Raw genomic sequence first — 17587 nt, 5'->3', positions numbered from 1 at the left:
AATCACACCGGGGGGGGGGTCGATGGAGTGTCGGGAGAGGCTGGGGTCAGCAGGAGTCAGCTGACTTACGGGAGTGCCATGGGCGGAGCAAAACGGCTAGAGGTGGATCTAGTTGGGGGCGGGGAGCTAGGAGAGGGAGTCAGGGCGGGGGTTCGCCGCCTGGGGGAATGGAGGGTGCGGGAGGCGTGGGCACGTGGCTGGCCTAAAATGGGAGATGGCTTGTTGGCTGGGGGGGGGGGGGCCAACTGACCCGGCTGATAACTTGGAAGGTGAGGGGCCTGAACGGGCTGGTGAAGAGGGCCCAGGTGTTCGTGCACCTGAAGGGGCTGAAGGCGGATGTGGTCATGCTCCAGGAGACACACCTGAAGGTGGCAGACCAGGTAAGATTGGGGAACGGGTGGGTAGGTCAGGTGTTTCACTCGGGGCTGGATGCCAAAAATCGGGGGTTGGCGATCTTGGTGGGAAAGAGGGTGTCGTTCGAGGCGTCGAGCATTGTGACAGACAATGGCGGCAGGTACGTAATGGTAAGTGGTAAGCTGCAAGGGGAGAGGGTAGTGCTGGTCAATGTGTATGCCCCGAACTGGTGCGGGTTTTATGCGGCGCATGTTGGGTCGGATCCCGGACTTGGAAGTGGGGGGCCTGATAATGGGGGGGAAACTTTAAAATGGTGTTGGATCCGGCACTGGATCGCTCCAGGTCTAGGACGGGTAGGAGGCCGGCGGCGGCTAAGGTGCTGAGGGGGTTTATGGTCCAGATGGGAGGGGTGGACCCTTGGAGATTTGCAAGGCCAGGGGCTGGGGAATTTTCATTTGTCTCGCATGTTCATAAGGCTTATTCCCGGATCGACTTCTTTATTATGAGTGGGGCGCTGATAGCGAGAGTAGAGGATACCGAGTACTCGGCGATAGCCATTTCGGATCACGCCCCGCATTAGGTAGACCTAGAGCTGGGGGAGGAGCGGGACCAGCGCCCGTTGTGGCGCTTGGAGGTGGGGGCTGTTGGCGGACGAGGAGGTGAGTGAGCGGGTCCGAGGAAGCATAGAGAGATACTTGGAGGCCAACGACAACGGGGAGGTCCGAGTGGGAATGGAATGGGAGGCGCTGAAGGTGGTGGTTAGGGGAGAGCTGATCTCCATTAGGGCCCACAAGGAGAGGAGATAGCAGAGGGAGAGGCTGGTGGGGGTGATGGTGAGGGTAGACAGGAGGTATGCGGAGGTGCCGGAGGAGGGATTGTTGAGGAAGAGGCGTAGCCTCCAGGCCGAATTCGACCTGTCGACCACCAGGAAGGCGGAGGTGCAGTGGAGGAAGGCCCAGGGGGCGATTTCTAAGTATGGGGAAAAGGCAAGTCGGATGCTGATGAATCAGCTTCGGAACGGGACGCAGCTAGGGAGATCGGGGGAGTTAAGGACAGGGGAGGGAGCGTGGCGCGGAGTGGGGTGGACATCAATGGGGTCTTCAGGGACTTTTATGAGGAATTGTATCGGTCCGAGCCCCCACCGGAGAAGGGAGGGTGGGCCGCTTTCTGGACCAAGTGAGGTTTCCAAAGGTGGAGAAGGGACTGGTAGCGGGATTGGGGTCCCCGATTGGGCTGGAGGAGCTGGCCAAAGGGATAGGGAGCAGGCAGGCGGGGAAGGCACCGGGGCCGGACGGTTTCCCGGTCGAATTCTACAAGAAATATGTGGACCTGTTGGGCCCGTTGCTAGTTAGGACCTTCAATGAGGCAAGGGAGGGGGGATTTTCCCCCGATGATGTCCCGGGCACTGATCTCCTTGATCCTGAGGCGGGACAAGGATCCCCTGCAGTGTGGGTCTTACAGGCCGATTTTGTTGTTAAATGTAGATGCCAAGGTGCTGGCAAAGGTCTTAGCCACGGGAATTGAGGATTGCATGCCGCAGGTGATCCACGAAGACCAGACGGGGTTCGTGAAGGGGAGGCAGTTGAACGCGAATGTGCGGAGGCTCCTGAACGTTATTATGATGCCGGCGAGGGAGGGGGAGGCGGAGATAGTGGTGGCGATGGACGCTGAGAAGGCCTTCGATAGGGTAGAGTGGAGGTACTTGTGGGAGGTGCTGAAGAGGTTCGGGTTTGGGGACGGGTTTGTCAGGTGGGTTAGGTTGTTGTACGAGGTCCCGATGGCGAGTGTGGCCACGGACAAGAGGAGGTCTGAGTACTTTCGGTTGCATCGAGGGAGGAGGCAGGGGTGTCCCCTGTCCCCCCTGCTCTTCGCACTGGCGATTGAGCCCCTGGCTATGGCACTGACGGAGCCGAGGAACTGGAGGGGGTTGGTGTGGGGTGGGGAGGAGCATAGGGTGTCGCTCTATGAGGATGACTTGCTGGTATATGTGGCGGACCCGGTGGAGGGAATGCCGGAGGTAATGAGGATCCTCAGGGAGTTCGGGGATTTCTCAGGGTACAAGCTCAACATGGGGAAGAGTGAGTTGTTCGTGGTTCACCCAGGGGACCAGGAGAGGGGGATTGGCGAGCTCCCACTAAAAAGGGCAGAGAGGAGCTTCAGGTATTTGGGGGTCCAGGTGGCCAGGTGCTGGGGGGCCCTGCATAGACTTAATTTCACGAGGCTGGTGGAGCAAATGGAGGAGGAGTTCAAGAGGGTGTTCAAGAGGTGGGACGCGTTGCCGCTGTCCCTGGCGGGTAGGGTGCAGTCAGTTAAGATGACAGTGCTCCCAAGGTTTTTGTTCCTGTTCCAGTGCCTCCCCATGTTTATTATGAAGGCTTTCTTTAGGCGGGTCAACAGGAGCATAATGGGGTTTGTGTGGGCGCGAGGGACTCCGAGGGTGAGAAGGGTGTTCCTGGAGTGGAGAAGGGATGGGAGGGGGGGCTGGCACTGCCCAACCTCTGTGGGTACTACTGGGCCGCCAATGCGGCGATGGTGCGCAAGTGGGTGATGAAGGGGGAGGGGGCTGCATAGAAGAGGCTGGAGACGGCGTCTTGTGAGGGTACGAGTCTGGAGGTGCTGGCAACGGCGCTGCTGCCGCTCCCTCCAATGAGGTATACCGCGAGCCCGGTAGTGGCGACTACCCTCAAAATCTGGGGGCAGTGGAGGCGGCACAGGGGGGAAGTTGGGGCCTCGGTGTGGACCCCCCCCGGGGAACACCTTCAGATATTTACAGGTAAGGGCGTTTGCCAGGAGGCAAGTGGTGGAATTCCCGCGGCTGCTGCCACACACAGTACAGGACAAGGTTTTCTCGGGCGGGTGGGTTGGAGTGCGGAACATCTCGGAAACTTACCAAGTGATGCAGGAGGAGGAGGAGGCCTCGGTGGTGGAGTTGAAAGGTAAGTGGGAGGAGGAATTGGGAGAGGAGATCGAAGAGGGGACGTGGGCAGATGCCCTAGGGAGGGTGAACTCTTCCTCTTCGTGCGCGAGGCTCAGCCTCATACAGTTTAAGGTGCTGCACAGGGCACACATGACTGGGACAAGGATGAGCCGGTTCTTTGGGGGTGAGGACAGGTGTGTTAGGTGCTCAGGGAGCCCAGCAAATCACACCCATATGTTCTGGGCATGCCCAGCGCTGGAGGAATTTTGGAAGGGCGTAGCGAGGACGGTGTCGGGGTGGTAGGATCCAGGGTCAAGCCGGGCTGGGGGCTCGCAATATTTGGGGTTGCAGGGGAGCCGGGAGTGCAGGAGGCGAAAGAGGCCGGTATTCTGGCCTTTGCGTCCCTGGTAGCCCGGCGAAGGATTCTTCTTCAGTGGAGGGATGCGAGGCCCCCAAGGGTGGAATCCTGGATCAACAAAATGGCGGGGTTTATTGAATTGGAGAGGGTGAAATTCGCCTTAAGGGGATCGGTACAAGGGTTCTTTAGGCGGTGGCAACCGTTCTTGGACTTCCTGGCAGAACGGTAGACAAAGGTCACCAGCAGCAGCAACGGGGGGTTATATTTTATTTTTGTTTATTTACCCTGGGGGATCATAGCTTATATATTTGCTATGTTTGCTTTGTGTTAACTCGGGGTGTTAATTTATTATTTATGTATAGGGGGGAGGGTGGCATGGGAGTTGTTTTACTTTGTTCTGTATTTAATTCTTCTGGGTTTCTTTTTCATTCTGTTGTTGATATTTTGTGAAAACCCTAATAAAAATTATTTAAAAAAAAAAAGAAATGGCAAAGCTCCAGTTGCAGATTAAGCAATTTGAACATAAAAAAGAATTAAAGAAGCTTGAATATGCAATGAGAGAAAAAGAAAAGGAGAGAGAAGAAACAAAGATAGAGATAGAGAGGAAAAGAAAAGGAGAGAGAAGAAAGAAACAAAGAAAAAGAAAGAGAGAGGAGTTTGAACTTTATAAAATGGCTATGAAACATGAAAATCAGTTAAAATTGGCAGACACAAAGGGAAACATACAGTTGGATGAGATTGATGAGGATAGTGAGACAGAGCGTCATAGTCGAAGACGTGGTGGGGATCTATTTAAATATGTCCAAGCATTGCCAAGGTTTGACGAGAAGGAGGTAGAAGCCTTTTTCATTTCATTTGAGAAGGTAGCTATACAAATGAAATGGCCACAGGACATGTGGGTATTACTGATTCAAACAAAGCTGGTAGGTAGAGCGAGTGAAGTGTTTGCATCATTACCGGAGAAGGTATCTGGAACGTATGAGGCGGTGAAAAAATCCATCTTAGGTGCATATGAGCTAGTGCCTGAAGCTTACAGACAAAGGTTTACAAATTTAAGGAAAGAATTTGGTCAAACATACATGGAGTTTGAAAGGCTCAAACAGAGTAATTTTGATAGGTGGATAAGGGCTTTGAAAATAGACCAAACGTATGAAGCTCTCAGAGAAATGATACTTTTGGAGGAGTTTAAAAATTCAATTCCTGATGTAGTGAAACTCATGTGGAAGAGCAGAGGGTTAAAACTGCGAGATTAGCAGCAGAAATGGCAGATCATTATGAATTAGTTCATAAATCAAGGCTTGGTTTCCGACATCAGTTTCAGCCGGTGAGGGATAGAAACTGGGGACATGAGAAATACTCAAGTGGTAAAGGTAAAGGTGATCTGATGGGAGATAATAAAGAGAGTGTACCTCAGATTAAAAAAGAAATCCAGGAGAGTGGAAGGGAAATGAAAAGTTTCAAATGTTTTCACTGTAATAAACTAGGCCATGTAAAGTCACAGTGTTGGTGGTTGAAGAAAAGCACTGGGAAGGCTTATGTGGTAAAACAGGATAAGACAGTGGGGTTTGTTAGAGTGGTAAAGGAAAGCCCAAGGGAAGCGAAGGAGGTGCAAATGATTGTACAGCCTGTTCAAGAAGTAATTGATAAGAAGGTGCCAGATGTCTTTAAAGAATTTACTTGTGGGGATAAAGTTTACTCATGTGTATCAGGAGGAGCAGGTAAAGAAGTCACAATTTTAAGAGATACAGGAGCTAGTCAATCTTTAATGGTAAGAGTTGAGGAATTATGTAGTTTGGGAAGAATGTTGCCAGAAAAGGTGGGAATATGTGGAATTCAGGGTGAGAGGAGTAGCGTTCCATTATATAAGGTAAGATTGGAAAGTCCAGTGAAGAGTGGTGAAGTGGTAGTAGGAGTAATAGAGAAACTATCTTGTCCAGGAATACAGTTTATCTTGGGTAATAATATAACTGGATCGCAGGTGGGAGTGATGCCTACTGTGGTTGATAAGCCAATGGAAAAATCAGACAACGGAAGTGTTGAAGGACGAATATCCTGGGATTTTTCCGGATTGTGTGTAACAAGGTCGCAAAGTCACAGGTTAAGACAAGAGGAGAAATCAAAGACTGAAGATGAAGTTGAAGTGCAATTATCAGAAACAATTTTTGATCAGATGGTTGAAAAAGAATAAGAACAGGTGGAGGATGAGGCGGATATCTTTAGTTCAGGAAAATTGGCGGCGTTACAACAGAAAGTAGAAATAAAACGGATATATCAGAAAGCATATACGGAAGAGGAATCTGAGAGTATACCAGAGTGTTATTACCATAAAAGTGATGTCGTGATGAGAAAATGGAGACCTGTACATATGCAGACGGATGAAAAGTGGGCAGAAGTTCATCAAGTAATATTGCCGATAGGGTATAGAAAGGAGGTGTTGCGAGTGGCACATGAGGTACCAGTGGGAGGTCATTTGGGGATAAGGAAAACTCAAGCTAAAATCCAGAAACATTTTTATTGGCCTGGACTACATAAAGATGTAGTTAAATTTTGTCAATCATGTCACACATGTCAAGTGATAGGGAAACCTCAAGCAGTGATAAAACCAGCGCCCTTAATACTCATTCCAGCATTTGAGGAACCTTTTACAAGGATCCCAATTGATTGTGTAGGACCGCTTCCTAAAACAAAAAGTGGGAATCAATATCTTTTGACTATAATGGATGTGTCTACTAGGTTTCCAGACGCCATTCCAGCATGTAATATTACAGCTAAAAAGATTGTGGAGTTACTTAAATTCTTTACTAGATATGGAGTACCCACAGAAATTCAATCGGATCAAGGATCAAATTTTATCTCAAAGTTATTCAAAGAAGTTATAGATAGTTTAGGAATAAAACAATTTAAATCAACTGCGTACCATCCAGGATCGCAGGGAGCGTTAGAAAGGTGGCATCAGACATTAAAGACAATGTTGAGGGCTTATTGTCAAGATTATCCAGAGGATTGGGATCAAGGAATTCCATTCGTACTGTTTGCAATTAGGGATGTACCTAATGAGTCCATCAAATTTAGGCCTTTTGAACTAATTTTTGGTCATGAGGTAAGAGGACCACTTAAATTGATTAAAGAAAAATTGGTGGGTGAGAAATCGGAAGTTACACTATTGGATTACGTGTCAAATTTTAGGGAACGATTAAATAGAGCAGGTGAATTGGCTAGACAACATTTGAAAGTTGCACAAAATGTGATGAAACGCGTAGCGGACAAGAAATCCAAAGTTCGTAGTGGAGTTGCCAGTGGAGATAAAGTTTTAGTGTTGTTGCCAGTGGTAGGTGAGCCTTTAAAAGCTAGGTTTTGTGGACCGTATCAGATTGAAAGGAAATTAAGTGAGGTGAATTATGTGGTAAAAAAGACTCACCGAGTGTGTCATGTGAATATGCTTAAAAGGTACTTTGAAAGGGAAGGAGAGAAAAAGGAGGTTTTAATGATTCTGACTCAAAGTGACGAACCAAACCCAGATGACTGTGAATTTGACATACCACAAATTAAATTGGAAAATGAGGATGTTCTTAAAAATTGGGAAAATTGTTGAGTTATCTTCCAGAGGAAAATGAACTGGCCTGAAAGAGTTATTGATATCACATGGGCAAGTTTGTAGAGCTAAATTGGGAAGTACTAAAATGGCTATACATGATATAGATGTGGGAAATGCTGTCCCTATCAAACAACATCCATATAGACTTAATCCTTTAAAATTGGCACAGGTTAACAAAGAGATTGATAGTATGCTTAAAAATGGCATAATTGAAGTGGGTTGCAGCCAATGGAGCTCACCCACAGCATGGTATCTAAACCAGACGGTACCCAACAGTTGTATGTGGACTATAGAAAGGTGAATGCAGTTACAAGAACGGACTCTTATCCTATCCCACGTTTGGAGGATTGCGTTGAGAAAGTGGGACAATCCGCTTTTATTTCCGAATTGGATTTACTTAAAGGTTACTGGCAGGTACCTTTTTCCAAAAGGGCGAAGGAAATTACAGCTTTTGTGACTCCAGATGGTATATACCAATTCAAAGTTATGCCATTTGGCATGAAAAACGTCCCAGCCACATTTAAACGGTTAACTAATACAGTTGTTTCAGGATTACCCAATTGTGCGGTCTACATCGCCGATCTGGTAGTTTGCAGCCAGACATGGAAAGAACATTTAAAACATCTTATGGAGTTATTCGATCGACTTCAGGAGGCGGGTTTGGTGGTAAAACCTAGACAAAAGTGAATTTGGAAAAGCCCAAGTCACTTTCCTTGAGGAGTTTTCGATACCCTCAAGACGAAGGGAAATAATGAGATTTCTTGGCATGAGTGGATTTGATCGAACCTTTGTGCAAAGGTTTGTAGCGTGGTTGCTTCACTGATGGACTTGCTGATGAAACGTCAAAAATTTCAATGGACAGCAGACTTTCAACAGGCATTTGACTGCCTGAAAGCTGTGGTAACCGATGCTCCTGTATTGGAGAATTGCAAGGGACTCTGTGATCAGATTGAACTGAAGTATCTAACTTTAAAGAGAAATGCCGAGGCGGAGAGGAATGGATGGATCATGAAGGATCTTTCTTGTTCAAAGAGACTGTCAATCGAGAAGGATTTTGGTTGGAGGAAGAATAATGGGGGGCAAAAATGGACTATATTATTATACCTGTTTGCGTGTGTTGTTTTTTGTGAACCGGTAAAGTGTTTTTACTGTGTGCATTTCTTAATTGACGGTGCAAAGGTGGAAAATGAAACCATCTGAAGTTGATGATTTTTTTTTTTCTTGGGGGGGAGGTGTCATGTGAGAGTACCTTTAAGAAATGGATGTTTAAGCAATGTACCTTTAAGAAATGGAGATGATCATATTACTGAAGTGATGTCAGAGGGTGAGGGGAGCTGAGCTCACTTCTGCTTTTTTGAGTTTCAGTTTGAGAAGGCAGCTGGGAGGGTCTGTGTGTTTTGCTGAGAGCTGCAGGAAGAAACACAGAGCTGGTCTGTTGATTTCTGAAATCCAAAGACTATAAATATATTGAATGTGACCTAATGTCTGTTTTTGAAGGTTTGAAGTCTTTTAGATGTTTAAAGGAACAGTTTGAAGGATTATTTAGTGTTGTAGTCTTTTGGGGTTATCTTTGAAGTAATGGGTGTTAAGATATTCAATGCTTGTTTTTAAAACGTTACCTTGAGTTCATAGAATAAACATTGTTTTGTTTTAAAAACCATTTTGTCCATTTCTGCTGTATCACACCTGGAGAATACGCCGTGTGCTGCCCACACCACAATCTATTAAAAGTTGTGGGTCGGTTGAACTCCATGAAACACTTTGGGGTTCTGTAAACCCGGACCATTAACACTATCTCTTATGTGTTCAAACATAGCTTATGGAGTCCGGCTGCAGACCTGCATGGTTTTCCACAGTACATGAAGGATGAATTGCTTGATTTTATTAGGACTGCCTGGTGTTTGTGCTTAGCTGCCTATACTCTTTGCTGTTTGAAGGAAGGGAGGTTAGCACTCAGGAGTTAAGCATTCAGGAACTATTCAGGATCTTATACAGAAAGATTAGATACGGACGGAACGGTGGCACAGTGGGTAGCACTGCTGCCTCAAGGCGCCGAGGACCTGGGTCCAATACCGGCCTCGGGTCTCTGTCCGTGTGGAGCTTGTACATTCTCCCCATGTCTGCATGGGTCTCACCCCGACAACCCAAAGATGCGCAGGGTAGGTGAATTGGCCACGCTAAATTTCCCCTTTATTTATATTAAAAAATAAAGATTAGATACGGAATAAAGATTTCCTTACTCAAACTCAAAAATCTGTCTCCATTCCAAATACACAGAGGTGCCCTTTCCCCTTCTGGGATGATCAGTGGTGATAATGTTCAATTAGGGGCAGTGTAAATGTTGTGGATCCACACTTGAATTAAAACTGCATTAACATGGCCGGCATGGTGGAGCAGTGGTTAGCACTGCTGCCTCACGGCACCTAGGACCCGGGTTCGATCCCACCCTGGGTCACTGTCTATGTGGAGTTTGCACATTCTCCCCGTGTCTGGGTGGGTCTCACCCCCATAACCCAAAGAGATGTGCAGGGCAGGTGAAATGGCCATGTTAAATTGCCCCTTAATTGGGGAAAAAAGCATTTGATACTCAAAATTTCTTTTTAAAAATTCCTTTACCTCTTTTTGTATTGTATATATGTACACAGCTGACTTAAGAGACATCTATCCCATCTCTGGGAACGATTTGAACCTAGCGCTCAGAGCAGAAAGTCCATTGTGAAGCTTCCTGCAGCACTCTACCGCGTGACTCACATAATTAAATCACATCAAAACTGAACCATCACAGGGCTAAATCACTGGCTTTAAAAGCAGACCAAGGCAGGCCAGCAGCACGGTTCATTTCCTGTACCAGCCACCCCGAACAGGCGCCGGAATGTGACGACTAGGAGCTTTTCACAGTAACAATAACAGTGACAATAAGCAATTTTAATTTCATTTCATTTCAATTTTGCAGAGTACCCAGTATTAGCACTTACCTTACATACTCGAGCAATTCTTGAAACCACTAGCTTATTGTAGAATTCAAACTCAACAGCCGTTTCACTGAAGAAAAAGTAGATCTTGTCATCATCCCCATCAGGAGCATCTTCACTCTCTCGCACCACATCCAAATGAACAAAATTAGGCTCTGTTTAAAAGAAGCAAATTTATTCAGCAGAAGTGATCAGTTTAATAGAGAAAATGATCAGCACCACATAGGAAATCTGGAGTCAGTATATTAAGTTGATATTGTGGAGATAATAATTCAATGGTACATGAGTAATATGTTTTTTCTGAAACAACTCTTCAAAGGCAAACTGATTAAAAATGATGGATTATGACACCAATGATATGCAGAGTAGGCAAATATTAGCCTATTTTCATAATGATAAGATTTTTCTTACAGCTTCTGGTTCAGTCCAAAATAAGTATTCAATTCATAAAATCCATGTTAATTATTGATATAAATATGTTTAATGACCATAAGAGATGATTTTATAAAGTTACAAACAAACTGGACAGTGTAATGAGAAGTAGATTTGATTTCATCACTCTGTTATGTTTCCAATCTCATGGGTCAAATACCAAGTGGAGGCTAGACACCTACCCACAAGAAAGGAAAATCAGTGGTGAGCACAGCCATCATTGGGTCTCTCTCTCTCTTGCCCAGAGACAGCGATGAGAAAACTGAGTGTCTTGCTGGGCCACTTCAGGGGGCAGTTGAGAGTCAACCACACTCTGCCGGGCCTGGTGTAACATATGTAGGCACAGAGCAGGCAAGGCTGGTGGAGTGCTGACTGTAGACCATTTAAACAATTATGCTTTTGAAAAACAAGGTTTAGTTGGAGAACTTTCATTTTGAGTCAGATGATTCAAAGAGGTCTTGTTTCCTAACAGCACCATTAATAATCAAGAACTTTGACCATGCCCGCTAGTGAATGATTATGAGCAGTTTGGGAGACTGCAAGTTGGTCACCTACTCACCTTAGCTGCAACTGAGTTGGAGTGGGCAGCACGGTAGCATTGTGGATAGCACAAATGCTTCACAGCTCCAGGGTCCCAGGTTCGATTCCGGCTTGGGTCACTGTCTGTGCGGAGTCTGCACATCCTCCCCGTGTGTGTGTGGGTTTCCTCCGGGTGCTCCGGTTTCCTCCCACAGTCCAAAGATGTGCGGGTTAGGTGGATTGGCCATGCTAAATTGCCCATTGTGTCCAAAATTGCCCTTAGTGTTGGGTGGGGTTACTGGGTTATGGGGATAAGGTGGAGGTGTGGACCTTGGGTCGGGTGCTCTTTCCAAGAGCCGGTGCAGACTCGATGGGCCGAATGGCCTCCTTCTGCACTGTAAATTCTATGATTCTATGATAGGAGAGCCAGGGAGCTAATAAGAATAATACTTTTGAGTGTTCAAGCTGCAAGATACTTATTTACAATCTAGCCAGATTAACGAGATAAAGGTGTGTTCACTGTCTGTCAGCTGTAAAACGTTTCATGTGAAACAGGTTAAAGTACTCTCAACCAAGAAGAGACCCACCAAATTAAATGAAATGAAAATCGCTTATTGTCACAAGTAGGCTTCAATGAAGTTACTGTGAAAAGCCCCTAGTCGCCACATTCCGGCGCCTGTTCGGGGAGGCTGTTACGGGAATTGAACCGTGCTGGCCTGCCTCGGTATGCTTTCAAAGCCAACGATTTAGCCCTGTGCTAAAAATTTACACAAACTCCACCGCTCCGCATCCCCACAACAAAATAAAACTTGAATGTAAAACAACCCATTGGGGACTTTCAGCATCACACACAAGAATTGTGCTCACCATTTAGCCAGGAAGTCTTGTACTCAGATCTCAAGCTGTTTTGCAGGCTGCGCAGTAAAATCATAATCATTCACTAGCGGGCATGGTCAAAAGTCTTGATTGTTAATGGTGCTGTTAGGAAATAAGACCTCTTTGAATCATCTGACTCAAAATGAAAGTTCTCCAACTAAACCTTGTTTTTCAAAATTAAACTGCTTCGAATTTAACACTATTGAAACTAATCTCAATACGCGGGGCTATTGTGTAGAAAAAAAGCAATGGGTATACCCCTCTGTCTTTGAGGCCAAGGTACACTGGTGTAAGGGCAGCATGATAGCACAGTGGTTAGCACTGTTGCTTCACAGCACCAGGGTCCCAGGTTTGATTCCTGGCTTGGGTCACTGTCTGTGCGGAGTCTGCACGTTCTCCCCGTGTCTGTGTGGGTTTCCTCCGGGTGCTCCGGCTTCCTCCCACAAGTCCCAAAAGGCATGCTGTTAGGCGAATTGGAAATTCTGAATTCTCCCTCAGTGTACCCGAACAGGCGACTGGGGATTTTCACAGTAACTTCATTGCAATGTTAATGTAAGCCTGCTTGTGACACTAATAAATATTATTATAATAGAGACATCAAATCTTGCTGTACCCTAGGTTCTTCATTCAAGAGCATCAATATTTCGCACCTTGATGACACAAGATCACAAGGTTTAGTTGGAGAACTTTCATTTTGAGTCAGATAATTCAGTTCTAAGTGGTCTTATTTCCTTTTTAAAAATAAATTTAGAGTACCCAATTCATTTTTTCCAATTAAGGGGCAATTTTTAGTGTGGCCAATCCACCTAGCCTGCGCATCTTTTGGGTTGTGGGGACGAAACCCATGCAAACACAGGGAGAATGTGTGAACTCCACACGGACAGTGACCCAGAACCGGGATCGAACCTGGGACCTCGGTGCCGTGAAGCAGCAGTGCTAACCACTGTGCCACCGTGCTGCCCTGGTCTTATTTCCTAACAGTACCATTAATAATCAAGAATTTTTAAGCTCGTGCTTAATTCATGAAAACACAAAACCAAAATGGGTTAATTTCATGTTATTAATTTATTTTTTAGTGGTTAACTGACTTAAGAAGCTTATCTGTAGCAGGACTTATCTTGCAACATAGCAATGAACTAAATTCCCCATGGTTTACATTACACTCCCTGACTTCAATATTGCCATTGAGACAATAAACAAAAATTTACACAAACTCCACCGCTCCGCATCCCCACAACGAAATAAAACTTGAATGTAAAACAACCCATTGGGGACTTTCAGCATCACACACAAGAATTGTGCTCACCATTTAGCCAGGAAGTCTTGTACTCAGATCTCAAGCTGTTTTGCAGGCTGCGCAGTAAAATGGGTTCAGAACCAAGGAAGTTATTGGCTGTTGCAGAGTAAAATTCGCCATCTATAATAGATGAAATTGAGGTAATCCGAAAATCATTCACTTCCTGGTGAAAGGCTTAGAAACTACAGCAACCACACCTTGTACTGTCAATAGGCTTAAATGAATAGAATATGGGTTGGATTTCCAATTTCCATCCACCCTATTGTATCCATTCCCACTCATTGAATACTTGTATCTTAATCACACATACTTTATCCAGTTTATAATCTAAATTACACATGGTGCAGACTGCAAAAGCCATCACATCTTTCTTATACTTTCTCTCCATCTCTATTGAAGCCAGTGACTCATGTGAAATATGTATCAGCCATGACTCTCTGATAGGATTCTCACCGGAATCATAAGTGTGTGGGTTGAACTTGCACGACAGAGGCTTAACTACAAAATTTAGGATGACGCTCCAGTGCACTACTGAGGGAGTGCTGCACTCTCCAAGAGCTGTGTTTTGGATATGATGTTAAATTAAGGCCCTGTCGGGTGGCACGGTAGCACAGTGGTTAGCCCTGCTGCCTCACGGCGCTGAGGACCCTGGTTCGATCCGTGTGGAGTTTGCACACTCTCCCCATGTTTGCGTGGGTCTCACTCCCACAACCCAAAGATGTGGTTAGGTGGATTGGCCACGCTAAATTGTCCCTTAATTGGACAAAAAATAATTGGGTACTTTAAATTTTAAAAAAAATTGAGGCCCTGTCTGCTCCCCCTTGGTGGATGTGGAAAAAATGCATGGCACTATTTTGAAGGAGAGTATTATTTTTTTCCAATTTTTATCTCTTAATCAACATGATGAGAATGACTTGTTCATTGGCTTGCTGCCATATGTGGGACCTGGCTGTGCTCAAATTGGCTGCCATTTTTCCTGCATTACAATGTGACTACAATACCTCGCTTGCTCTAAAATGTTGTGGGATGTCCTGAGATTGTGAAAGGTGCTATATAAAGGCAAGGTCTTTCTTTTTCTTCATGGGCAGCACAGTGGCACAGTGATTAACACTGTTGCCTCACAGCGCCAGGGACCCGAGTTCCTTTCCAGCCTTGAGTGACAGTGTGGAGTTTGCATGTTTTCCCCGTGTCTGTATGGATTTTCTCCTGGTTCTTCGGTTTCCTCCCACAGCCCAAAGATGTGCATGTTAGGTGGATTAGCCATGCTAAATTGCCCCTTAGTGTCCAAAGATGTTTGGTGTGGGGGTACTCCAGCACAACCAGTGCTCTCTTGCTGGCTGGGATAAGCATGTGGGGGGATGGTAATGCCTATATGCGACTGCAGCTTGTCAGCCTCCCAAGTGTCAATCACGGACCCGGCGTATCCTGCACCGTTTTTCATTGGAATCGATTGTGTTCCACATGGCACCGATGCTAGCCCCTCAATAGTAGCGGGATCAGTCCAGGTGTGGTGCCAGTTTTTCTGTCGTGAAAGTCCACGAATTCTGCGTTGGCGTCAACACTTTGTCTCAGAAACGGAGAATCCCGCCCAAAGTCTTTTGGTTGCGATGTTAAACCCAGGCCCAACCTGCCATTTCAGGTGCACATAAATGATACTATTGCACTATTCGAAGAGCAAGAGGTGTTCTCGATGTCTTGGTCAACATTGTCCCGTTGATTGGCCATTTTTCTCAACTGTTGTTTCTGGCACCTTGCTGTTCATTTGCTGACACAATTAATCGGACATGAAGTATTTGCACTTAATAAGGCACAAAAGAAATGTCTTTCTTTCTTGCAATGCAAGAACTACAAACTAGCAAAAAATATTTTGAAATATGATTAAATGCGTTACATACCGACCATAACAGAAGCATATCTCTGAGTGGGGTCAAACGGGCACTGTCCTTTACTCTCTTCAGTCTTGTTTTCTAGCTCAATTTTGCTATTGTTAATGACCTGTCAAACAACATATGTTTTATTGTATGCATGTTAAATTCAGTTGAGGTAACGTTCTGATGACAATGTGTCACCATTTTTTCTTTTATAATTGTAGTTCAAAAATTTGAATGAGACAGTCTAATAGTCAACAATTTATACAATAATACTAGAACAGCAATACCAACTTGGAAGCTCTCCTTACTCCAGAGCAAACAATATACAAGTTGCCACAACTACTACCCAGCCTGATGTAATGTTTTGCAGCAATGCCCAGGGATCCACACAGTGGAAAATGGAAACAGGAAAATCTATGTTAGACACAGAAACTGTTCACTTTTTTAAAAATGTTATAAATTTTGGGTACCCAATTTTTTTATGTATATACACTGCCCCAGGTTTTATTTTCCCACCCCTTGGGTTTTTTAGTTTTGCAGTGTTTTGGTTATCTCTTTTTGGTATCTCTATGTGTACATCTGTAAATAAACCATGTATAAAAAACCCAATAAAAAACCTTAGAAAAAAAACTTATTATTGTCACAAGTAGGCTTACATTAACGCTGCAATGAAGTTACTGTGAAAATCCACTATCAGTTTTTAATCGCACCATTAACACCTCCTTTGTCTTATGTCCATGACCTCTTTAGCAAACTCTCCTTAGCCCTGACTTTCCATTCTGCCCCCCCCCCCCCCCCCCCCACACCTCTCCAACTATATAATTCATTACATTTCTATCCCTCTTCAGTTCTGTGGAAGGGTCATATGGACTAGAAACGTTGGGCCTGAACAAATGGCCTCATCGTGCCCGACTCAGTGGCGTAACGAGGCCATTAAATCTCACGAGAGGCTAGGAAATTAAGTTGAGTGCAGCTCAGTTCCTTGCTGACACCCACCCAAAAAACAAAATCCTGTTTAGTAGCAGGGTCATAGCACCGAGAACCACCCTGCACAGGACTGTTTTTTTTTGTTAAATCGCACCTGTTAACTCGGTTTCTCTCTCCACAGATGCTGCCAGAAATGCTGTTTTTATTTTAGTACCTCTGCTGCTTTACATAAATGACAATATCAGTTTCTTGTTGGAGATTGTCCAACAATAACATCACATGGTATAAAATACCTCAGATCAAAGATCATACATGAATTGGCCTTAACTCCCATCTCATTTCCTTTACGTAATTCTAAATGTATTGATTGATCGGATTTGTACTGCAGATCTCTACAAGTGTACTGACCATGTAATCGCACGTTGGCTGAAATGCATTTGTTCCACAAACATACAATCTGGTTTCAGTTAATCGGTGGAGAATGCGTATATAGTTACGGCAATCTTTCTGTAATGGAAACATTAATTACATATAAACGCTGAAGACAGTGATTTTCTTTTACCAACTTATGCAGATCATTTTGCACACTATTTTGTACTTCACACCCTATTAGTGGCTGGTACAACAGGAAGGAGGGTGGAATACACTTTTACTGCCACAGTTGGACTCCAAAGTGAGGTAAAATAACAACATAGGTTGATTAATGTACTGATTTCTATCGTCCAATAATCACTGTGCAAAGATACGAGACAAATATTTTTAAAAGTTACATAAAATGCTGTTACTCAAATATAGGGACAAGGCCGATTGTAGCATTTAAGCATTGCTCCTGCACCATTTATTTTCCCCACAAAACACAGATAAGCTATAGTCTAATAAAATATCAGAACAGGCTCATGAGGCAGAACAAAGTACTCCTATGTTCCTATGATAAGAATGTGCAGCTCAGACATGTGTTCTACCATAAAGCAGTGGAGGTGTGAATAGTACCATACCAGGGGGCTTACAGGTCTCATTGTGGAGAGGGTCAGGGCTATACTGTGCTGTAGAAACTGGTACCAAACCCCCCTTCCAGAAGTACAATTGATCTCAGTTTCAACACGATTATTAATCTGTAACAAAAAATATATAAGGGCAGCACGGTAGCACAGTGGTTAGTACAGTTGCTTCACAGCTCCAGGGTCCCAGGTTCGATTACCGGCTTGGGTCACTGTCTGTGCAGAGTCTGCACGTTCTCCCCGTGTGTGCGTGGGTTTCCTCCGGGTGCTCCGGTTTCCTCCCACAGTCCAAAGATGTGCAGGTTAGGTGGATTGGTTATGCTACATTGTCCTTGGTGTCCAAAAAGGTTAGGTGTGGTTATTAGGTTACGGGGATAGGCTGGAAGTGTGGGCTTAAGTGGGGTGCTCTTTCCAAGGGCCGGTGCAGACTCGATGGGCCAAATGGCCTCCTTCTACACTGTAAATTATATG

General features: G+C 45.1%; 1 protein-coding gene across 3 annotated transcripts in view; it reads right to left on the bottom strand.

Annotated features, from left to right (window-relative positions):
• LOC140394968 (semaphorin-4E) overlaps window positions 1-17587 on the bottom strand; it is a 116624-nt gene that overhangs the window by 26331 nt on the left and 72706 nt on the right. For all 3 annotated transcript variants that reach the window (XM_072482228.1, XM_072482229.1, XM_072482230.1), the window contains exons 5-8: window positions 16527-16625; window positions 15216-15315; window positions 13330-13440; window positions 10200-10351 (exon numbers count right to left, since the gene is read on the bottom strand). In XM_072482228.1, the coding sequence (XP_072338329.1) occupies window positions 10200-10351; window positions 13330-13440; window positions 15216-15315; window positions 16527-16625 (462 nt within the window). The remainder of the gene's footprint in view (window positions 1-10199; window positions 10352-13329; window positions 13441-15215; window positions 15316-16526; window positions 16626-17587) is intronic.

The sequence above is a fragment of the Scyliorhinus torazame genome, chromosome 18, assembly GCF_047496885.1.
Source record: "Scyliorhinus torazame isolate Kashiwa2021f chromosome 18, sScyTor2.1, whole genome shotgun sequence".
NCBI classification, from domain to species: Eukaryota; Metazoa; Chordata; class Chondrichthyes; order Carcharhiniformes; family Scyliorhinidae; genus Scyliorhinus; species Scyliorhinus torazame.
This window is presented reverse-complemented; position numbering and strand designations above follow the sequence as displayed.